We start from the raw sequence: 20,313 nt of genomic DNA, 5'->3' as shown, positions 1-20,313 counted from the left end.
CGACGAGCCAACTTCCCATGCAAATGTAGTGTCACCAGTCAAACCTCTAACAGTGGAACACGTGATAGAAATATGACGTTTCTGTTAGTGAGGCCATGAATCCATTTCCATTGCACTTAGTTGCATTTTGCAGCCGAGCGTGAAAACTTTTTTGCATCTCCCGTGTTCTTGCTTTGCTGACATATGAGCACCTTTAATTTTCTTTCTGTCTCTTGCAGACAAAACAGAGGATCAGGAAACATGCGGCGTGTATCTGGAGCCAAAGACTGTCGATTCTCCGTGGCATGGATCAGAGGAGAGCCGAGACGTGAGGCCGGCACTCAAACACGAGCCGGGAGATGAATTTACCGCCCAGGAAACAACGGACAGCGCAGCAGCAGCAGCAGCAGCAGCAGCAGCAGCAGCAGCAGCAGCAGCAGCAGACGTTTGCTTTGAGGCGGCGGAGCGAGGCGACCCGATCTGGCCTCCACCTGCTTGCAGCATGTTTGAGAAAAGCTCTGCTGCGATGCAGATTTTCTCTCCTCACGCTGAACAATACGCTCATAGAAATATAGAAAGTTCCTTCGACTCTTTATCAACTGACGCAGAGAAAATTGCAGACGATCCCTTAAATGTGCCTATAAAAATAGAGGTAGAGGTTCGACCGATGTGCATGGGCGGTACGTCCTCAGAGTCTGTTCACGATGAACACTTCAGACAAGCTTCACACGCCGCAGTCCATCCGGACGAGTGCTTGCAGTCGGCTTCGCGACAGGCCGGGCCATCGCTAGCGCAGCCACATGCACAGAGGTCTGCAGCAGATTCGTTAGGACCAAACTCCCAAGATCACATCCTCAGCAGAAACAACCTGAGAGCGAAAAGGCTGATGAACGTTTGGAGGACGAATCAGAAACTGTTCATCTGCTCGGTCTGTAACAGGGGCTTCCCCCGCCTGTCTCAGCTGGAGGAGCACCAGGCCACACACCAGCTCTTCAAACCTTTCAGGTGCCTCGAATGCGGGAAATCTTTCACCCAGAAGACCCGGCTGAAGACGCACCAAAGCGTGCACACGGGCGAGAGGCCGTTCAGTTGCAAAATCTGCGGCAAGATGTTCTCGAGGCAGGACAACTGCCTGAGGCACGAGCGGTTCCACAGCGGGCTGAAGCCGTACAGCTGTGGGCAGTGTGGTAAAAGCTTCACTGTGCTGGGGAACCTCAAAATGCACCAAGAGATTCATCTGAAGGGAAGATAGCGCTCAGACACCGAGGCGCTCAGTGACACTGATTAGGAGAGTTTGCACAAGCCCTTATTTACAGTATCTCATCAGTGTACTTTAATTTAATGAGTCGGGATGATGGCAGTGCTCAAAGAACGGGCGAGGGAAAACAGGATTGTTGTATTTATTGATAGTTCAGACCAGTGTACTGCAGAAGTTGGAAATGCAGACTCATTTTCATTTGTCAGTTTGTTTTCCTCTCAGTCAGGTGTTGGATTCACCCCTGTGCATGGTGCAGTGACTGTGACATCCCAGGAAGATGTTTCCTGGCTGCCTGTTGTGTTGGGTTGCAGGTGAACTGAGGCCTGATCTACACACACCCCTGAAAACGTAGCTTTTTGTTTGCATTTTGGCTTTTCGTCCACACACGAACGCAGTTTCGGGCCTTTGTGTGTTCATATGAATGGAGCTGTTGTTTTAAATCCCAGCTTGTGTGGATGGGATTGTTTTTGACGAAGGAGGAAAAACCACCGGCTTTGAATGCTCAGTCCACAGGTACACGGGTATTTTCATAACAGGGTTTTTCCTCGCCTGCACTCTTTAAAAAAAACTTCATATGCAAACACACAAAGGAAGCAGTCAAAGCGTGCCAAACCAACAGGTGGTGATATGACTCTAAAGCCACGTCAGCCAATCAGAAGCCTGAAAACTACTATCGGCTTGCAACTAGAGGTTCGATCCTGCTGTGGTGAAGACATGACCGGCCTTTGCGTGAGAGACAAAGGAGACGATGTGTCACAAACCAGAAGTTCGGTTTTCCCGGGCAACACGTCAACACTGCAGACAGTTTCTGTACATCCTCGTCCTGGAAGGGGTTTTCCAAAAGCTCCGTTTTCAGCGACCTAAAACTGCGTTCGTGTGTGGACAAAAGGCCAAAACACAAAGAAGGCATTGTTTTAAAAAATACCCTCGTATGTGTGGAACAGAAGTGCAGCCGCCGCCGTCTTTGACACAAACCTGTTTGATGAAGATTAAATCCGGCTCTGGTGGGACAAATGAAGAATGGTCGGTAGGTCTTCTGGTGACCAGTTTGGTTTTTGGTCCCTGCGACCGACTGGCGACCGGTCCAGGGTGTACCCCGCCTCTCGCCCGTTGACAGCTGGGATAGGCTCCAGCCCCCCCACAACCCCAAAAGGGATAGGCGGTGTAGAAAATGGATGGATGGATGGTTTGCAAATGCTTAAATGAGTTTCGGTGCTTTGTAGCAGTGTAGGTTGAAGTGCCTTCAGTATTCAGCATTGTGGGTAAGAACCGTGCAGTCTTCTGTTCTGTCGGTCGGCCGTTTGACTTCTGTCTGCTTGTTGTGGATGTTAAGAGAGAGCAGCATTTGTCAAACCTCTGTGTGGTCATTTAAGCACTGGTGCGTGTAATTAGGTGCGTAATTACCCACCGCAAGTATCTGCCTGAAGACGAATGTTCAGACCAGTCAGATAGTGAAGGAGTTAGCGTGGAGCTCGGGCCTTGTTGTGGCCATCTTGGATTAGACCGTTGTCCGTGTCCGGTCCATGCGTTCATGTTTTTGTCTTGTGGATTTATCATCTTAAACATACAGTGCTACTTCCTTTGTCTGGTCTTGCTGCTGTGCTACAGTGTTCTGCATCTTGGGACCTTAAAGCATCCAGGGCTGCTGGGCCGGGGCGTTGTGTCCCAGGATTATTGTTTGTCTGTGTCTGTTTTGTTGATTTGAAGCCGAACCAGGGGTCCGGCCGTCGCTGGACTCCTCCACCCAGCAGCGCTCGCCCTCCCCTGTTTGGTTTTGTTGTATTTTCTTTGTCTAAATAACCTTTATAATGATGTAAAATAAACATATTTTCAGTTACAGCTCTTGCGTGTTCTCCCCTTTGTCGAGCTGGGTTGCGACACCAGTACACAAGAAGGTCTCCTCTTGGCTAATCCAGCCAAAGAAACACCTGACAAGTAAAGGTGTCGTCACATTGATCGCAAAGTTAGTAGAAATCCAGTATTGCCATCAAGCAGGACTGTTCATTGATGTGAAAGATTACCCACAGTGCTCTAATCACTCCCCAATCAGGCAGCCAGGACCTTTACAAGGCATTACTTGATGATTAATATGAAAACAACAACAACAACAAAAACCAATATGACACAAAGGGAATCATTTTCTGATGATCTTCAGGTCTCCTTTAATCTAACCAAAGGCACAGATATTTTAACTATGACAGATTTCTGTCCTCTCGTGTCCACGTCGCCCAGATGTTGACCTAAACACAAACTGATGATTCCAATTAGTTTTGTGCAATTTCAGTCAGAGAGCAAAGTCATGGCTGAAGTGTTTCCCTGGCTTCTGATTGGCCAACTTGGCTTTAGGGTTGGGGTTGTATCACCACCTGCTGGTGTATCGTGCTCCTGACAGGGTTGGATGGAGATTTGCTTTTAAAACAGAGCGTGTGGACAGGATTTTTGTCTTTCTTTCTTCTTAAAAATACCTCTGTACATGGTGACCAGACAACAGCAGAGTGTGTATTTAATCTAAAATTATTTTTTGTAATTTTCACATCTTGATTACACACATAAAGTTTTCATGTTTGCATTTTGTTAAATGTGTCTGTAGACATTTGAGGCTTTTCCATGAGTGTGCACATATATGTAGAGAGAGAGAGAGTAAAAATACTTAAATGTAAGTATGGACATCAGTACTTTTCCCCAACTCTGATTTAATGAATAACAAGTCCTACATATAATTTTTACAGATTTTTTTCCTTACTTGTCATTGCTTCTATTATGAATTTACCATATTTTTAGTTAATGAATATGACTGAGTGACTTAAATGACATTTTTTAAAGGGAAAGGGCCAGAAAAAGGTAAGTTGATGCCTGTGAATATTCTCATTCATCCAGGTCATTGTAAGCTTCAGGGCATTCAATCGTTCATAACTGGACTTTGTCAGTTTGTCTTGGAAGACGTTTCGCCTCATCTGAGCATCAGTTCATGCGCATCAGACTAGATAGGACAGCTCTAGTCTAATGAAATGGTGTTAGGTTCAAGTATTTATCCTAAGCGAGGCCAACCTCCAAAACCAAGGATGGTATCAGGCAAACGATCCACATTAAGGCGGGGTAGGGTGCAACGACAGTCGTCTGCCTCGTTAGTGTCCCATTCTTGTCATTGGGAGGCTCCTTGAGCCATGTGTGAATGGCTTTGTTTTTTCTTTTCAGAGGCTACATTTTTGAATTTCTTTGGAAGAGATGAAAGGACAGCATTCATCTCTTCCAAAGAAATTCAAAAATTTACCTCTGAAAATAAAAAATGGCCTTAATGGGGGATCGTTTGCCTCACAATAGAGTGATACCATCCTTGGTTTTGGGGGTTGGCCTCACTTAGAGGATAAATACTTGAATCTAACACCATTTCATTAGACAAGAGCTGTCCTATCTAGTCTGATGCGCATGAACTGATGAAGCCTGCTCGGATGAGGCGAAATGTCTTAAGACAAACTGACAAAGTCCAGTTGCGAACGATTGAATGCTCTGAAGACGTAAATTACATTTTGTTATAGGAAATAGGGCCCAAAAAAGGTAAGGTGATGGTTTTCAAGCTCCAGTCATTGTGTTTCAGGACTTTTCTTACATGGTGTCTAAAATAGGACAGTTTGCAAGACTGTTGGTTGAGGTTGAGGTGTAAAAATACTTTAAGATTATGTGAACTGATACTGCTCGGATGGGTTTATTATTATTATTATTATTATTATTATTATTATTATTATTATTATTATTATTATTATTATTATTATAATTATTATTATTATTATTATTATTATTTAAATGTTTGTTGGTTAAATTAAGAGGAATGAGCTTAATCTCGGTAATGCTCCGGTAATGTGCGTTGCGCCTTCCTCCGCGTCTTTACGGTACTTGTGTCATCACTTCCGTAAATTGAAACGCTGCGTTCTTCTTCGTCTCCTTTTTTCTTTGTGCCGTTTAGCTGCTGATAGTTTGAAGCGGTACACGTAAAGAGCACGCCAGGCAGAAGTCGCTGCGGTGTGTTTCATGATGTTGAGCAGCGTTTCTCTGCGGGCTCAGATCGCCTCTGTCATCGACGCCCTGTCCAAAGCAGCCGTGGCAGAAATCGCCAAAGTTGTGGAGGATGGCGTGGTGGTGCTGCGGCTGGAGATGTGTCAGCGTGAAAACGAGATCAAGAAGCTGAAGAACAACATCGAGGTTCTGCACAACGAGCTGAGATCGGCGCAGGGGAGACTGACCCAGAGACCCGACCCCCGCGGCAGAGACGGTGAGAGCTGACACTGACCCAAACAGCGCGGAGCAGATCTGAGTGACCGCTCACCACCGCACACAGCCGCTTACCATCACACTGATGGAGGACGCCAGGGCGCAGAGGGGCACAGGGATGGAAACGCAAAGATCTGTGTTTTCTCGGCACTCTGACCTTGGTGTTTACCTTTGAGGAGTGGTGCTTCACCGCCCTGTTCACCTCAACATCTCTGCAAAGCTCTGCCCGTCTGCAGGGGGCTTGACCTGCACATTGAATGATCTCCGTCAGGTTTATGAACAGTGCTGCAAGGGTGGTTGAGTGTCAGCAGGACTGTATCAGCTGTCCAGTCTGCACTGAACATCACTATTAGAAACAAATAACAGCAGAGGCATCAGGGATGTATCCATGCATGATGATAGATTTATGATGTCTGTTGGACTTCAATTCCTTCCAATAGGATTACCAAAACTGTACAGGGCAACAAACTCATTTTTTACAGCGACAATCTGATGAACCCACATAATGATCACATAAATCTGCCGCTCTGCTTGGCTTTACAGGGCTTTTTAGTGAGTTTTAGCTCGTAGCTTTGCAGTGTGGTCCCTCATCACTCACATAATGTTGTTTTCTTTGGAAAAGCACTAAAAATCCACAGACACAGTTAGCAGGTTAGTACTGCTAAAGAGCCAGATATTGACCTCAGGAGTTGGTGGAGACCAAAAACAGAGCTAAAAGAGTTAATGTAGGACTTACGTTTGCTGGGTGGACACAAGCGCCGTCTTACGAGTGAAGGATAATGTTCCTCTGTGACTGCTGGATGAGTAAATAAGCAGCTGTTTGCTAACAAGTTCAACACAGCACATAAATCGATTAATCTGCTGAGTATTTTCATTATGAATCATTCAGTCTATAAAAAGGCAAAAACAATTGAAAAGTGTTCAACAAACAGTTCAAAACCCAAAAACTCTTCATTTACTATCCACAATGACGACTAAAAGCAGCAAATCCTTGAATTTAAGAAGCAAACATTTATTGTTTTTCTTGAAAAGTGACTGAAACTGTTCTCTGACTGTCACCGCCTTTCCACAGATAGTCAGAGTGACGTTGGTGATGAGAGGACCTTGCTTGAGAAGATGCACGCTGAAAAGGACAGCCTGTCCATACCTGAGGTGCAGGTGAAATGTGAACCTGTGGAAGACGGCAGTGAAGAGGCCAGAGGACAGCCTGACCGGCCGGCCTTGTATGACAGAGACACTGCGCCGTGGAGGCCGACCACGCAAGCTCAGACAGGACGCAACAGCTCCGATTATTTAAATTTAGGGCAGAACTCCTTGTTGTGTCTCCCTGAAACGTCTCTGGACTCCGGGCTGGCGGCGCCCGGCGGGTTTCAGCAGAGCCCGTCCAGCCGCGGGCTGCTGGGTTACGGTCAGTATCGTAACTCGTACAACACGGTACGGAGGAGAACGGCCAAGAGGCTCATGTTTAAGAAAGGCTTCATCTGTCCGTACTGCGGTAAATACTTCGAGCGCGCCGGGCACCTCGAGCGGCATAAAAGGATCCATACTGGAGAGAAACCGTATCGCTGCGAGATATGTGGCAGACGGTTCAATCAGAAATGCAGCCTGAAGGAGCACATGAAGATTCACAGAAGATGTAAGTACGATATCTCATTGTCTAAAGATGCTTAAGCCAGACAGAAATCAAGAAGTTTCCCTCAAACAAAGCACTTTGTCCTCCGAGGACAGTTTACACGCCAGTGAGAAACAAACAAAGCAGGTTGTCGCCCCGTGCGCTAAGTTAAAAAACTAGTCTGTTGATGGGTGTCTGAGAATAAATGTGCTCAGATGGTCAGGACCTTAAGCTGTGGAGCTGCTGGGGATTGGGTCTTGTTCAAGGACTCTTCAGGATGGCAGGATTAGGGTCAGGCTCACAGGGTCATGGGAGATCAAACCTCAGATGCCTGGGGTCACTGACTCTCTGCCATCATGCATTTCTATTTCTGTGATTCCAGCTCATATAACTTAACGACGTCCCTGCGACCTTGAATAACCTTTAAATTACTGCATGTGAAGCAATAAATTTGTCTCTTAATTTGAGGGTCCTGCACGTCTCCCTGACACATCGGTAGCTAGCTGCATTTTCTCCGTGTTATTTTAGTCCTCCGTCCTGGAGTCCCGGTTCAGTTCACAGATGGAAGTCTCAGGCTGTGACATTCCTTGGTGTCACAGTAAGGAGAGGAAAACTACAGTGTGCGGTTTCGGCCAGACGACAGTAAATGGGGGATGGTGACTTAAAAGTGCCCGCTGACAGCTGCGTTCGCCTGGCTGAGACTGGCCTTTCACATCCTCACAGCTTCCCAGGGCCACGCTCGCTGGATTTTGATCACTGGGGTCAGATCTCAGTTCATGTCTCACTGAATTTCGCATTATTTTTTTTTTATTGTAGTTTAGTTTCGACCTTTAGATTGCAGCTGCAGCTTAGATTGCAGTTTTCGGGGTTTATTTGCTAGTTTCAGTTTTTTTTCACTGCTTATTTTCAATATAATTTCCGTTTTAGTTTACTATAATAACGCTGACGTTCATTGCCATGCAGCAAGGATTAAATCACCTTCAGGTGCTTTACTATCTTAGCACAATGCTAAGCTACATTAGAGGTCATTTGTGTTTGACACGTGCCCCCGTCTGTCCAACAACACCCTCCACTGGCTGCAGGCAGATTGAACAAAGTAAATCTTCTCATGGTTTTCCCATAGATGGTATAAATCAGGGGTGGGCAAACTGTTCCACAAAGGGCCGCTGTGGCTGCAGGTCTTCTTTCCAACCAAGCGGCAGCACACCAGACATGACTCATTCAGTCAACTGATCTCACTCTTCAGACAGCTGATTGGTCAAACTGTGAGCTCGATTGGTTGGAAAGAAAACCTGCAGCCACAGCGGCCCTTTGTGGAACAGTTTGCCCACCCCTGGTATAAATAATTGGATGGAGCTTCTGGGTAGCTGAAGTGCTTTAAACCTGCATTCTTTCCGATGGCCAGCAGGGGGCGAGCCCATTGGTTGCAAAAGAAGTCTGATTGTATGTAAGCTTATGAGAAAATTACCCTACTTCTCACTTGATTTATTACCTGAATATAAACTTTCTTAATGAGTTCATGGCCTCAATCTCATGTTCCAGGTCTTCTTCAACACAGCATGATGTTCATTTTGTAAATTATGGCCTCATCTTGAATAAAATAGACAATAAAGCAGGGCGTGCTTTAGGGAGTGGCTACCTTGTGATTGACAAGCTGCTACCATGGCGAGTCCTCCGTCAGATCCAGTCAGGATAGAGGCGTAGCAATGCGTATCCTCCCCAGCTCCACCCTGTACAAATATGGTCACTTCTGGCTCCATTAAGCCAAGATGGCGATGGCCATAATACCAAACCAGAGGCTTCAAAATGGTGGCTCACAATCCGGCGGGTGATGTCACATTGGGTTTCTGCTTGGGTTTTCCCCAGGAAGTTGTTTAGAGGAGGTGGTGAGCCACCCAGATCGTGATGCCTCTTTCTGTGTTCCCTCGAGTTGGTGGATGACATCTTCACTGTCACACCAGATAAACAGTCGCTGTCATTCGCTGTGTGAAATGGCGCCTCTGTTGCTTTTGCTCCAGAAAGTTTGGGTTCATTGCATAGAAACGTCGAATTTTCTTCGCGACTTTACAGGATACAGTCAGTTTTTCCAAAAATCAAGCTAAAACAAACGACGGCCGACCACAGTTTTTCCGTCTGGGCTGTCGAATCCAGACTGCTTCCACACGTTTCCCCTCAGATGGTTTAGTGTCGGGATTTTTCCGTCAGCACATCTCGCTGGTTTCCTCACTTTTACGTAAACGAACCTCAGTAGCCTAATTTGCCAATCACAATAGATTTTACAATCACCGCCCTGCTGGAGTTCAACACTAGAAAAAGTTTAAGGGGTGATTTTCAATCTTCATGGCCTTTATTTCCAGGCAAGATGGTCGATCTCAGCTGTAAAACAGTGTTTTGAGTCGTCACAGTTTCTACATTTAAGTCATGTATGTAGTTAAACCAGCAGAGACCACCATGACAATAAAGACTGTTGTGCAACTAAATGATGCTGCTGAGAGAAGAGACAGTCAGTGACGAAGACAGTGGTGAAGAGGGGAGCGTTATGGTGCATGTTTGCTGTTGTGATTATCTGACAGAAGGGTTCGAATTGGTTTGGAAAGGTCATGGGAAGACTGGGATGTAAACAGACAGGCTGACTGGTTTGGGAATAAATGCATAAACTGGTATGATTATAAGGCAACGGACAAGTTATTGGTTGGATATGAGGAATGTTGTTTGTGTGAAGAATGTTTAATTTGGACGGTTGACCAAAACCCTGAATCCAAAGAAAGTTTGGCCGCTGTGTAAAACATAAATAAAACAGAATGTGATAACTCGCTAATCCTCTCTGACATAAACTGAAAAGACGATATATTTAATGTTTTCTCCCATCGGCTTCAATGATTTTTGTAAATCAAATCTGATTATTCTGGATTTGATGCACGTTTCAAACACGTTGGGACTAAAGACTGGGAAAGATGTGGAACGCTCCAAAAACACCTGTTTGGATCATTCCACAGGTAAACAGGCTCATTGGTAGCAGGTGAGAGGATCATGATTGGGTATGAAAGGGACGTCCTGGAAAGACTCAGCCATTCACAAAGGAGGATGGAGCGAGGTTCACCACTTTGTGAACACATGATTGGATAAAGGAGATTAATACATGAGCTCAGGAACACTTTGTAGAACTGTTGTCTGTAAACAGTTTGTTTGGAAATGGTTGTATTCTGTTTTTTGGTTTTACACTCATTCAGTCTGGTCCATGACGGCACCATATGTTTTAAAGTTTAATGGTAAAAAGCTTTTGGCTTCTCTCTGTAGATGTGGGTAGAAATTCATCTGATGACTGATTCTTTCTACAAACAGGTATTCTGCCCAGACCAGCTGAGATCCACGTGGGTGATCAGAAGCAGACTGCAGACATGAATCCACGTCCTGATGCTCACCGCCCGGAGGAAGGGGGCCAGATGAATGCCGAGGACGGCTTACCTGAGAGTAAAGACGTTCTCCCAACGCCTGTGCACGTTAAATCTGAGCCCGCAGAGGAGAATATCACACAACCGCTGTTTCATGGAGGAAACGAGCAGCCAGTGGAAGGAGCGGACGGCCTGAGTGAGAGCTTCACAACATTTGAGAGAGACAGCCAGCAGTGGATGTCCAGATTACAAGGACAAAACAGCGCAGAGATCAGCGGCACAGAGTATCTCGGCAGCTCAGCGCAGAGCATGGCGTCCTTCCCGGGTGTCGCTCAGTTACTCCCACCACCAGGCGAGGCTTCTGGCAGCACGTTCTCCTTCCCGGGGAAACCGTACGAGGAACTCAAAAACAGCATGATCTCCCAAACGCCTTACGGCTCCTCAGACACGCTCATGATATCCAGTGAAGCGGGCTTGCACGGCATGGCGGGAGCCACGCTGGATCACCACCAGCAGAGAGCGAGCAGGTCTTTTCAGGTGATCAAACCAAAGAAATGCTTCGTCTGCTCGTACTGTGGCAAAATCTTCAAGCGCGCCGGCCACCTCGAAAGACACCTGCGAATTCACACCGGGGAGAAGCCGTACGGCTGCCACATCTGCGGCAGGTGCTTCAACCAGAAGAGCAGCCTCAAGGGCCACATGAGGACACACAGGAACGGTAAGAGACGAGAGACGCGTCATCCCCAGGTCAGATCCTGACTGCGACTGGAGCTAACCATCATTACCATTATTAACATGATTATTTGAAAGTAGTAAAAAAAACTGCCCAATGTTCTCCTAAAGACCAAGTAGCCATATATTAAATCCAACTCATAGTCCAGAAAGCAAAATGTTCATTTTATTATCATTGAAACCAAGTAAACCAGCTCACATTCACATTTGAGAAGATGGATTCAATGAATTTTCATCGACGTAGCTTAGCAAGAAAAAGACTGACTACGTCCAAAGGTGACAGCTGATTTTACAAAATGCTGGGTAGAAATATCTTCTAAATGTCTTTAAATGGAGCTCCTCGAGAGAAAACCCTAAATTAACAATAGCATAAATAAAACTATTATTTAACTATTATTATTCCTACTATTACAGTCGAAGCTTCTGTTGAGCTTTTCAGTGTCAAAAATCCTCAAACCAAATCCTCAGTTTGAATAAAGTCATCCATCAAATTCAATTAGTTTGTCTTTTTTTTTTTTTTTTAAATTAAATCACCATCTATAATTAATAGAACTCATCAGTTTGGTCAGCATAAATACACGTAGGCAGCAGGCTGATCCAATAAAAGCACAAACTAATGATGAAATAATCATTTGTTTTATTGCTGCCCTGTTAAAACATGTTTTTTGAAAGCAGAATATTTCATTTGAAAGAAACATGTTTTGAATTTAGCAAATTTGTTCTCAACACATTTTGACATTTGGGAGTTATTTAACATTCAACGCAGCCACCACTGGAGTGCAGTTCTACAAATAGCATAATGCTAATGCTAATGCTAATAGTGTAGCCTAAACTTTATCTGCAACTGTAGCTGAGTAGCTGCTCATTTAATTCTGTTGCCTCCTTCTTCTGAAAAGGGGAGAACGCCGACGTGCTGGAGGCACATCACCTGATGTTTACAATGCCGGAGAACGAACTGTTGAAGAACCTGGGAGAACCCAAGACCGGACCGTCAGCTTTAGAAGAACCGCTGCCAGGCGCCACGTACAGCGAGCCGGTGGGCGAGCAGCAGACCGTGATGGTGAAGCTAGAGCCGAAAGTGGAGGATTTTCAGCCTGTAAGCCAGGCGGGGGCTGGCGATGGCACGGGAGCACAGGACCAAAGCCAGCTGTGGACGTCTGGGATGGAGAAGAGCGCCGCCGCTGGCGAACAAAATGTCTGTGTGCTTATACACGATGTCAAGTATCACCTCAGTCCTGCTGCTGGAGCGGCCGGCGAGCAGCAGGGATATACCTCACCGATCAAAGACCTGTGTTTCCTCGACCACAAAGAAAAGGACGAAATGATGAGTGACGATCAGTATTCAGTGATGGGAATGCCGTCACAAAGCGATATGGCTCTAGCGCCCGAGCTGCAAGATCAACATATCACACAAGAGGTGGCTGTGAACGAGTACGCCGTGGTGAGCGACAGGACACACGAGGGAGCTGTGTTTGAATTTAATGTGACCGCCTCAGGCCACCATCAAGACAAGTGTGGCGAGGACGGCGTCAGGCAAAACTGCTTTATATGCTCAGTTTGTGGGCAGAGCTTTGATAGCTTCAGTTTGTTTCAGAGGCACCAGTGTAAAAATATCACAGAGCAGTCCTTCGGCTGCAAGATATGCGGCAAGATGTTCAATCAGATGAGCATCCTGGAGCTGCATCTGAAGCTGCACGTGGAATAAAATCATTTGTAACGGACACAAGAGGGAATATAGTGGACGGGATTCTCCACCAGGCGACATCACAGGGTTTTTTTCTCACGCTCTTCCAGAAGCTGAAGCCAAGGAACGAAAGGCATTTGTTTTTTTTTATTTGCAGTAAAGACAAAAATGTCTGAGAGCACTTGAGCGTCGTTGGCGTTCACAGCGAGCGCAGCTGTTCTTTGCCTGCTTGAAGCTGCTCAGGTTTGGCCTGCAGAGCGACTTCCACAATGACTTCATATCTAAGAAGGGCAAACCAAACAGGGTTGGCCATTTCCAGGTGCACATGAAGCTGCAGCCACTTCATTTCTCATTCTCGCAGCACAAACATCAGGTTTTTTTCTGCATTCTTGCTTTAATTTCCTGGAGTCAAATCGACGTGTTGTCATCATCCAGGATTCACTGTGATATGTGCAAAATGTCATGAATGAAGCATTCATATCCTTTACTTCAGTAAAAGTACCAAAAAAGTCCTGCATTGAAAGCGTTATTTAAGTCAAAGTATGTAAGCATAATCGTCAAAGTGACACCTCCACAGTGTTGTTTTGTCCAAATAATATAAGAAACCTCAAAGCATTAAACAAGAAATTATTTAAATTGTTTACAAGAAAAGCAGTGTTAAGTGTTAAATTACAAATGACGGTTAATGTTCTGTCAATCGGGTGATTGAAACTGTTTCTTTTATAACAAAAAGGTTTAGAAGCTCTTCGTGTGGTTTTGTAGGTACAAAAGTTAAGTCAGATAAATGCAGTGGAGTCAACGGCACAACATTTCTCTCTGAAATGAAGCAGAGTAGAAGTAAAAAGAAAAAAACTGAAAGTAAAAGTACCTCAAATTTGTACTCCGTGAGTAAATGTACTTTGTGACAAATTAGAGCAAATTACAGAACTCAAAGCTCGTGGATTTATCCAGTGGAAGTAGAGGACGTTTTTCTTCTCTTTTCAGTCAAACTGTTATTAAGAAAAATGGAAAATCATCAGTTTCATCAATAGTAATAATAAATAACAAGAGGTTCTACCACTGCTGACTGTGCTGTGCTGAGACACACTTTTCTGATGTGGACATGGAGTAATACCTGTTTTCTCCTGAGGAGGATGCAGTGAGGGTCCTGCCTTTTGACGCCATTGTTAAGAATTCTCAGACAGATGCTCAGCGTCTTCATTTTGAGTTGAACTGAACGAACCCTCAACGTGCTGCACACCTCAGACAACTGCTGCCTTCAAAGCTGCACACAAGTATGTCTTGACAAGCGCACTATTCAGTTGGTTCAATCTGTTAAAAGGCAAATTTAAAGCAAATGCTACCATTTTTGGGTCAGGCGAAGACTTCAAATCTCCCACTTTTGTTGGAGAAAGGGAAGGAACTACAGTACATTAATGTTGAAATACCTCAGTGATACACAGGGTCACTATGAGTCATCAAGAGTCTGGAAAAGTGAACCGTCTTTGTTGTTGTTACCTTTTGTTATTTATTAAGTGAAAAAGTTACCCAGCCAGTGTTCAGCGTTGCGCATGGAAAACTATCATAATAAGCCATTAAACTGGCTGGAGTACGTTGTTTTGATTGGTGCGGTTTGCTTTTGTTCGGAGCAGGTGGGTGGATTGAAGGTGTCATTCAAATAGTTTGCGAGAACTCAGACGACAGAGTGACACAAACCCTTCATAGTACAGAGGGAGGAGTGCCTACAGTTTTCATGTGGGTATGACATCCCTAAGCCTGCCGCTGCGGTGTTGAATGCCTTTCAAAACTGTCAAAATCGACTTCCTGTAATGATTTTTCTTCTTTCGTTTGTAGTGTTTTCAGTCTGCTTTAATCCAGTACTTTACTACACAAGATCAGTAACTATCCGTAGCATGATTCACCGGCATCACGTGACCTTTGCAGGAGTTTATCACATCATACAAGAGATAAGTTTACGTTTGAAGAGACGGATATAATAAAATAAATCTGATTTCTTTGTTCAGCTTTTTGTATTTTCAAATAAATTCATCTTCCTAAATTTTTTGAGTGAAGTTATTTTTCTATTGATGGGTGTAAATAAACGACTGTTCAATGTGAAATCCTTCCTGTTTTGTGATTTCTCTCACCTTGCCTCCTTTTCTTCCTGGGTTTCCTGGAAAAGGTGTAAACTTGTTTGAGCTTCACTAAACAGAAGAGGCCCCAGTATGGATCCTTGAGGGACCCCCCAAATTAGATTAAAAAATCTGGGGTCACAAATCACAGGCTTTCAGAATCAAGTTGTCTAAAGCCATTAAAATGGTAGTTTATAGGTGTATGCATTTTAGATACTTTTAATCAATCTTATATAGGTTAATGAAGGTTAATGAAGGCTGCTTGTTCTGCAGAAGGGGTTTCAGGTGGGTAACTGACCTTTTCAGCCTTTTAGGACTGATGAATGCATTAGTGTGAAAATTTAATTACAATTTAGTTTTAAAAACTTTGAGAAAATGTTGAGCTACTTGCTAGTGTGAATTTGCTTTTTAAAAGGAACAGGTGTATTTTAATATATTTTTAATTGACCATTTTTGTGTTTAGATCCTGAAAAGATGGCTGAGCTAATTTTACCCAAAACGTCGAGCAACACGTTGCTTTTAAGGCTGCACAGTCGTCTGATAGACTGCCAAAGGTAAGTCACCTTTAATTTGACCTGAAACACCTGCGGGGAATGACGGACAGAGGTGAAGGCCTTCCTCTCGCGCTCCTGTTCGTCTCTTCCTTGTTGGTGGAAATGTCGCTGCGCTTCTACTGGCGTTCTTACGGTAAAGCCCTCCGCTACACGGAAGAAAAGGCTGCAGCTAGCTGGGGACACAGGGATGTGAAATTTTCTAGTGCGTCGGTTGTTGTCGCAATTTTTTAAAAGAATCCGTGCGCAGAGAGACCTTTTAATTCTGCTTTTTCCACACACATTACTTTGCATGAATTTAACATGGCGACGTGCATTCCCTTTCAAACCCAGCTGTCCTCAATAATGGAGGTTTTGGTTAAAGCAGCAGTGACAGAGATATCCAAACTAGTCGATGACAAATGTGCGTTTTTGCATCTCGAAATATCCCGAAAGCAAAGCGAGAATGAGATGCTGAAACGGAAATTACTGATGATGGAGAACAAAAACGCACAGCTGCAGCGCGGCTTCGGTAAGACGCTCAGTTGCTTCGTTTGTGCTCTTAATTGACGACTCTGCTAAATGAGTGTGTTGTTCATTAGTGTAGAGGCATCAAAGCTGTGATTGCATGATTCTAAGTTTAAGGCAGCGCTGTGACAATGCTGTGCATTCTTACACTAATTCATATACCTTATTAGTACGAATGGGCTCATTTCCTCCTTCAACATGCTGAATTTCACTTTGGTCCAGCTTTTGTAAACGCATTATTTCCTTTTCTGCACCAGAAAACTACATGGACAGAGGGACTGATGTGAGGAGTAACTGTCCGCATCCCACAGGAGACATCAAGGTCTGTTTCATTTTCATCACACTCTGGTTGATGTCACATCACTCAGGAACATGCGGGCACCATGTTGGGTGCAGACCACCCCCAAAGCCCCAAATTAGACTGTGGTGATGTCTGAATACAATGCTCAGAGAGGGTATAAATGGTGTTATAGAGGCCCAGCAGCAAATGTTTGCCCCAGGGCTGCCAAGCAGGAAGTCCAGCATCTGTCTAATTAGCACTGACACACACTCATGATGAATTAAAGCTGCTCTATTAGTGATATTTTTATATCATCCCTTGATGAAATGACTTCCCATCCTGCTAATGACGGACCCACAGAGACGAATCACCTCGCTCTGCGGCTCTTCTCACCTCTCTGGACTCTTTTAGCGTCTTTCAGCTCATGTTTTGTTTCTATTGCTGCAGCTTTACTGATTTGCTTCAGTCTTCAATCCGCTCTCATCAGTTTCGCTTCCAGTTTGTGAAATCCAGCTGTGCACTTCCTGCGCAGAACCGCGCAAATGGCTGATAAAAAGGCCGTTAGCTGGTGGAGAATTTAGCACCTAAAGCGTTTCCTTTGATGGAGTTGGTGGAGAGCAAACTGAGCTAAAAGGAGAGCGAATATTGGATTAGCATTTGCCAGGTGGATCGAAACACGACTCAGAATGAAAGATAATGTCGCTGCATATCTTTTTTATTAATAAAGTGTAAATTAGAGAGTTTGCTAGCATGTTCGCAAAGGTGATAGCATGTCAGTGTTGTTTACAGTTGGTGCTGCCCCCAAGTGGACAAAAACAGTCTGCCATCGCCGGTTGAATGCACTGATGAGTCGTCGATCATTTCATAAAAAGCTGCGCTCTCCTGTTCTTAAATCCTCTCTTGATCCAGTTTCCGGAGATCGAAGATGCCGCCGTTTCATTCACGATTAAAGAAGAGAGTCCAGATGAGACGCTGTGGATCAGCGACTCCGCTGGGCCCATTGGTGAGTTAAAGAACTGGATTTTGTGCAGGAATTAAGTCCAACCCATGGCCGCATGCTCCTCCTGACTGTCTTTACACCCGTCTTTGCAGGTTCTGCTTTGCAATACTCTAATCCAGCGAGCGCCCCGGAGAGCCAGCGGCTCGAGGAGAGCCGTCACTTGAGTCATTCAGAGGTCGCCAGGCAGAAGAGCTCGGAGTTCGGTGACTTGTACAGCTCTGGTCATCTCGCAGGAGACATCAGTGGCCTTCAGTTCACGGTGAAGACGGAGAAGGAGGAGGACCGATCCGGATTCGGTCAGGATGGATGTCAGCACAGCGCAGGGAAGCAGACTCAACTTGCTGCTGACTTTTCCATGGATGAGCGCGAGAATCAGCTGTGGTCTTCCATAATCGAAGGCAATGACATCGATGCTGGTTTTCCTGACTTTTCTAGCGTTGTGGAGGAGTATTCCAACACATTCCCGGACCAAACTGACGCTCCTGTGGTTTCTAACACCCCCAAGTCGGCCAGTGTCCAGCAGCTGTCCAATCAGAGGCCGTGTAACGGGATCTACAACAGCGAGTTTCAGAAGGACGTCCCGCAGTCGTCCAGCTTTCAACCTCAGGGTGCTCCGCCGCAGCAGGACAGGCAGAAGGAGCAGATGTACTCGCAGAGAAACGCCTCGCATGCCACGAATCTACGGCAGCCTGATGAGCATCCTGAGAGGGAGGCCGCGGCTGGAGACAGACCGGTGTCCGCCTTCACGTCCAACAGCTTCCCCTCTCCCGCCCCCCACAAAGCTCTGTCCGGCATGGCGCGGGGCTACGTTTGCTCACAGTGCGGCAAGACGTTCGGCCGCCTGCACCAGTTCAAGCTGCACCAGCAAAGCCACAAGAGGAAACGGGCGTTCTGGTGCACGGTGTGCGGCAAGAACTTCCAGTGTTCGTCCCACCTCAGCATCCACCACCGGACGCACACGGGCGAGAAGCCGTACGGTTGCGGCCAGTGCGGGAAGAGGTTCACGCAGCAGAGCAGCCTGAGGGTCCACCAGCGCACCCACAGCGGCGAGCGGCCCTACAGCTGCTCGCTGTGCGGGAAAACCTTCATCCTCATGCACCACTTGAAGCGGCACAGAATCATCCACACGTACAGCTGAGGTGGAGACGTCTGACGGGATGTTGCTCAGGTGAAAAGACACAAACGACCCTCAAAACCAAATGAAAAAGCCAGGGAGTGGCAGCTCTTACGGTCCAGATTTATAACCATGCGGCATTGCTCACAGACTTTGTATATTAATGCATATTTTACTATGCAAACTCCATCCAGTTTTGCTTCTTTTTAATTATTAAAACCGAATTGCAACAGAATTCACATAAATCAGTGTTTTGAAGATGCCTCCAAAGCTAGAAATCCCAAAAAAAAAAAAAAAAAACTAGGTCCAAGATGTGGAGTCATTATAAAAAAGATCCTGCAGATTTCCTCTCACAGTCAGCTGCGCGCTGAACTTCACCTCAGCTCCTCGTGTAGAAACATGCCTTATTTCATCTCAGCACTGAAACTGTAGAAGCACAAGACGCTCATTACTCCCAGAAACTCGTCCTTTTTACAGTCGAAAGAGGGCTTCTGCTCCGAGCCAGAGCCGGCATTTGTAAAGACCTGCCTGACTCATGTTTCCAGTCAGACTTTTCCATAAAATGTATCCTTTGCCCTTTGTTATCATTTATATTAAAGGATCGTTCAAAGCAGCAGCAGTTTCCACGCTTTGTGTTAAACTTGCTTTGAGTTAAACTGTTGGTACTCAGCACTGCAACTAATGTTTATTATTCATTTCTAATCCTGAAAAATATGCCAAATTTGACACCCTCAAATAACTTGCTTTGTATGAGCTGCAGCAAAAACCCAAAGATGTACAATTTACATTCATCTGAAATGGAAGAAACGCAGCAAAATCCTCACAGCTGCATCCAGTCAATGGTTTGATAAATGATGATTAACTGATTATAGAAACTTGCTAATAAATCGGCTCATTAATCCATCAAGTGAGTCTCACCCAAGCCTGTAGTTTTGTCAGTCTGGCCTCATGACGGCACCAGAGGGCAGCGTAACTCATCCTTTAAAACACCTCCGTGCAGAAAGGGAAGGCCTCGCGCTGAAAAGCTCCTGTTTGAAAAAGTAAACGCAGCCTCCTCGCTGTGATCTTCGGCGCTTTGACCGCCTCTCACAACGCTCACATTTTACTGTGCATTCATGCACTTCGTCCCGCTGTTGTCTCTGTTGTCTTCTGCTCAGTTTGTGATGTTTTTTCCTCACCATGCAGAGCAGAAACACTGGAGCACTGAGGCGTTGGGCGAGGCCGCGGCTGCTGGATGCTGTGAGCTTCACTTCCTGTGGACACACTGTCCATTCAGTCCTCGTAGGAAAGTGTTGTTGATGTTCTCTTTTATGTTCAGCCTGTGTTTTAAGGATGCTTTCCACACTTTATGTGGGTCAGGACTGTACCTGCTGATCAGCACGGCTTCGGTTTGGTGGTGAAAGGGTTACACAGGTAGTCAGAACAGGATCAACACGGCTGTGGAACAGTGTGTCCTGCAGTCATGGGCGTTTTTTTTAAGTTGTCTTTCCAGATTGTCAGCTTTTTTTTGAATGGGGAGCCGACACGTTCGACAGTCGCTCTGTCACTTTTTTGTGTGTTGAGCTTCGCTGCAAGCATGCGCACAGTCATTTAAGGAGGAAGTTAATATGTGGAGGTTAATGGTTTCCTCTTATGAAGGCGGGGGGGCGTCCACTCAGTCTGCTCATCTTTCTCATGAAAGATTTCTGTTGAAATACAGCAGCTGTTCATGAGCTAATGAGCTGCTGCATCCTTTGTGAAATCCAGGCGTTAACCAGCATTCAAAGAATACAGCGCAGGTGGAAAGGTAGATTTTGTTTTCTGGCAAGCAGCCAAACAAGTCAGCGC

At 45.4% G+C, this 20,313-nt stretch overlaps 1 protein-coding gene across 1 annotated transcript; it reads left to right on the top strand.

Annotated features, from left to right (window-relative positions):
* The first annotated feature begins 562 nt into the window (after positions 1-562).
* Positions 563-18,637, top strand: LOC139338754 (zinc finger protein 91-like). Its single transcript, XM_070974011.1, has 10 exons — positions 563-1,230; positions 3,105-3,172; positions 5,226-5,504; positions 6,576-7,139; positions 10,458-11,225; positions 12,136-12,935; positions 15,823-16,096; positions 16,350-16,414; positions 17,282-17,375; positions 17,465-18,637. Exons 1-10 carry the CDS (start codon positions 647-649, stop codon positions 18,508-18,510), a joined length of 4,542 nt encoding a protein of 1,513 aa, XP_070830112.1. The 5' UTR covers positions 563-646; the 3' UTR covers positions 18,511-18,637.
* Positions 18,638-20,313: the final 1,676 nt, after the last annotated feature.

This window comes from Chaetodon trifascialis, chromosome 11 (assembly GCF_039877785.1).
Source record: "Chaetodon trifascialis isolate fChaTrf1 chromosome 11, fChaTrf1.hap1, whole genome shotgun sequence".
NCBI classification, from domain to species: domain Eukaryota; kingdom Metazoa; phylum Chordata; class Actinopteri; order Chaetodontiformes; family Chaetodontidae; genus Chaetodon; species Chaetodon trifascialis.
Note: the sequence above shows the minus strand (reverse complement) of the source record. Positions and strands in the feature narration are given on the sequence as shown.

What these genes read in the sequence shown, in the direction of transcription:
- LOC139338754 (XM_070974011.1), top strand. Translation starts at nt 647, where the DNA reads ATGTGCATGGGCGGTACGTCCTCAGAGTCTGTTCACGATGAACACTTC. An exon ending in ATTCATCTGAAGGGAAGATA is followed by an intron (nt 1,231 to 3,104) that starts GCGCTCAGACAC and finishes CCCTTTGTCGAG; the next exon opens with CTGGGTTGCGACACCAGTAC. An exon ending in CATGAAGATTCACAGAAGAT is followed by an intron (nt 7,140 to 10,457) that starts GTAAGTACGATA and finishes TTCTACAAACAG; the next exon opens with GTATTCTGCCCAGACCAGCT.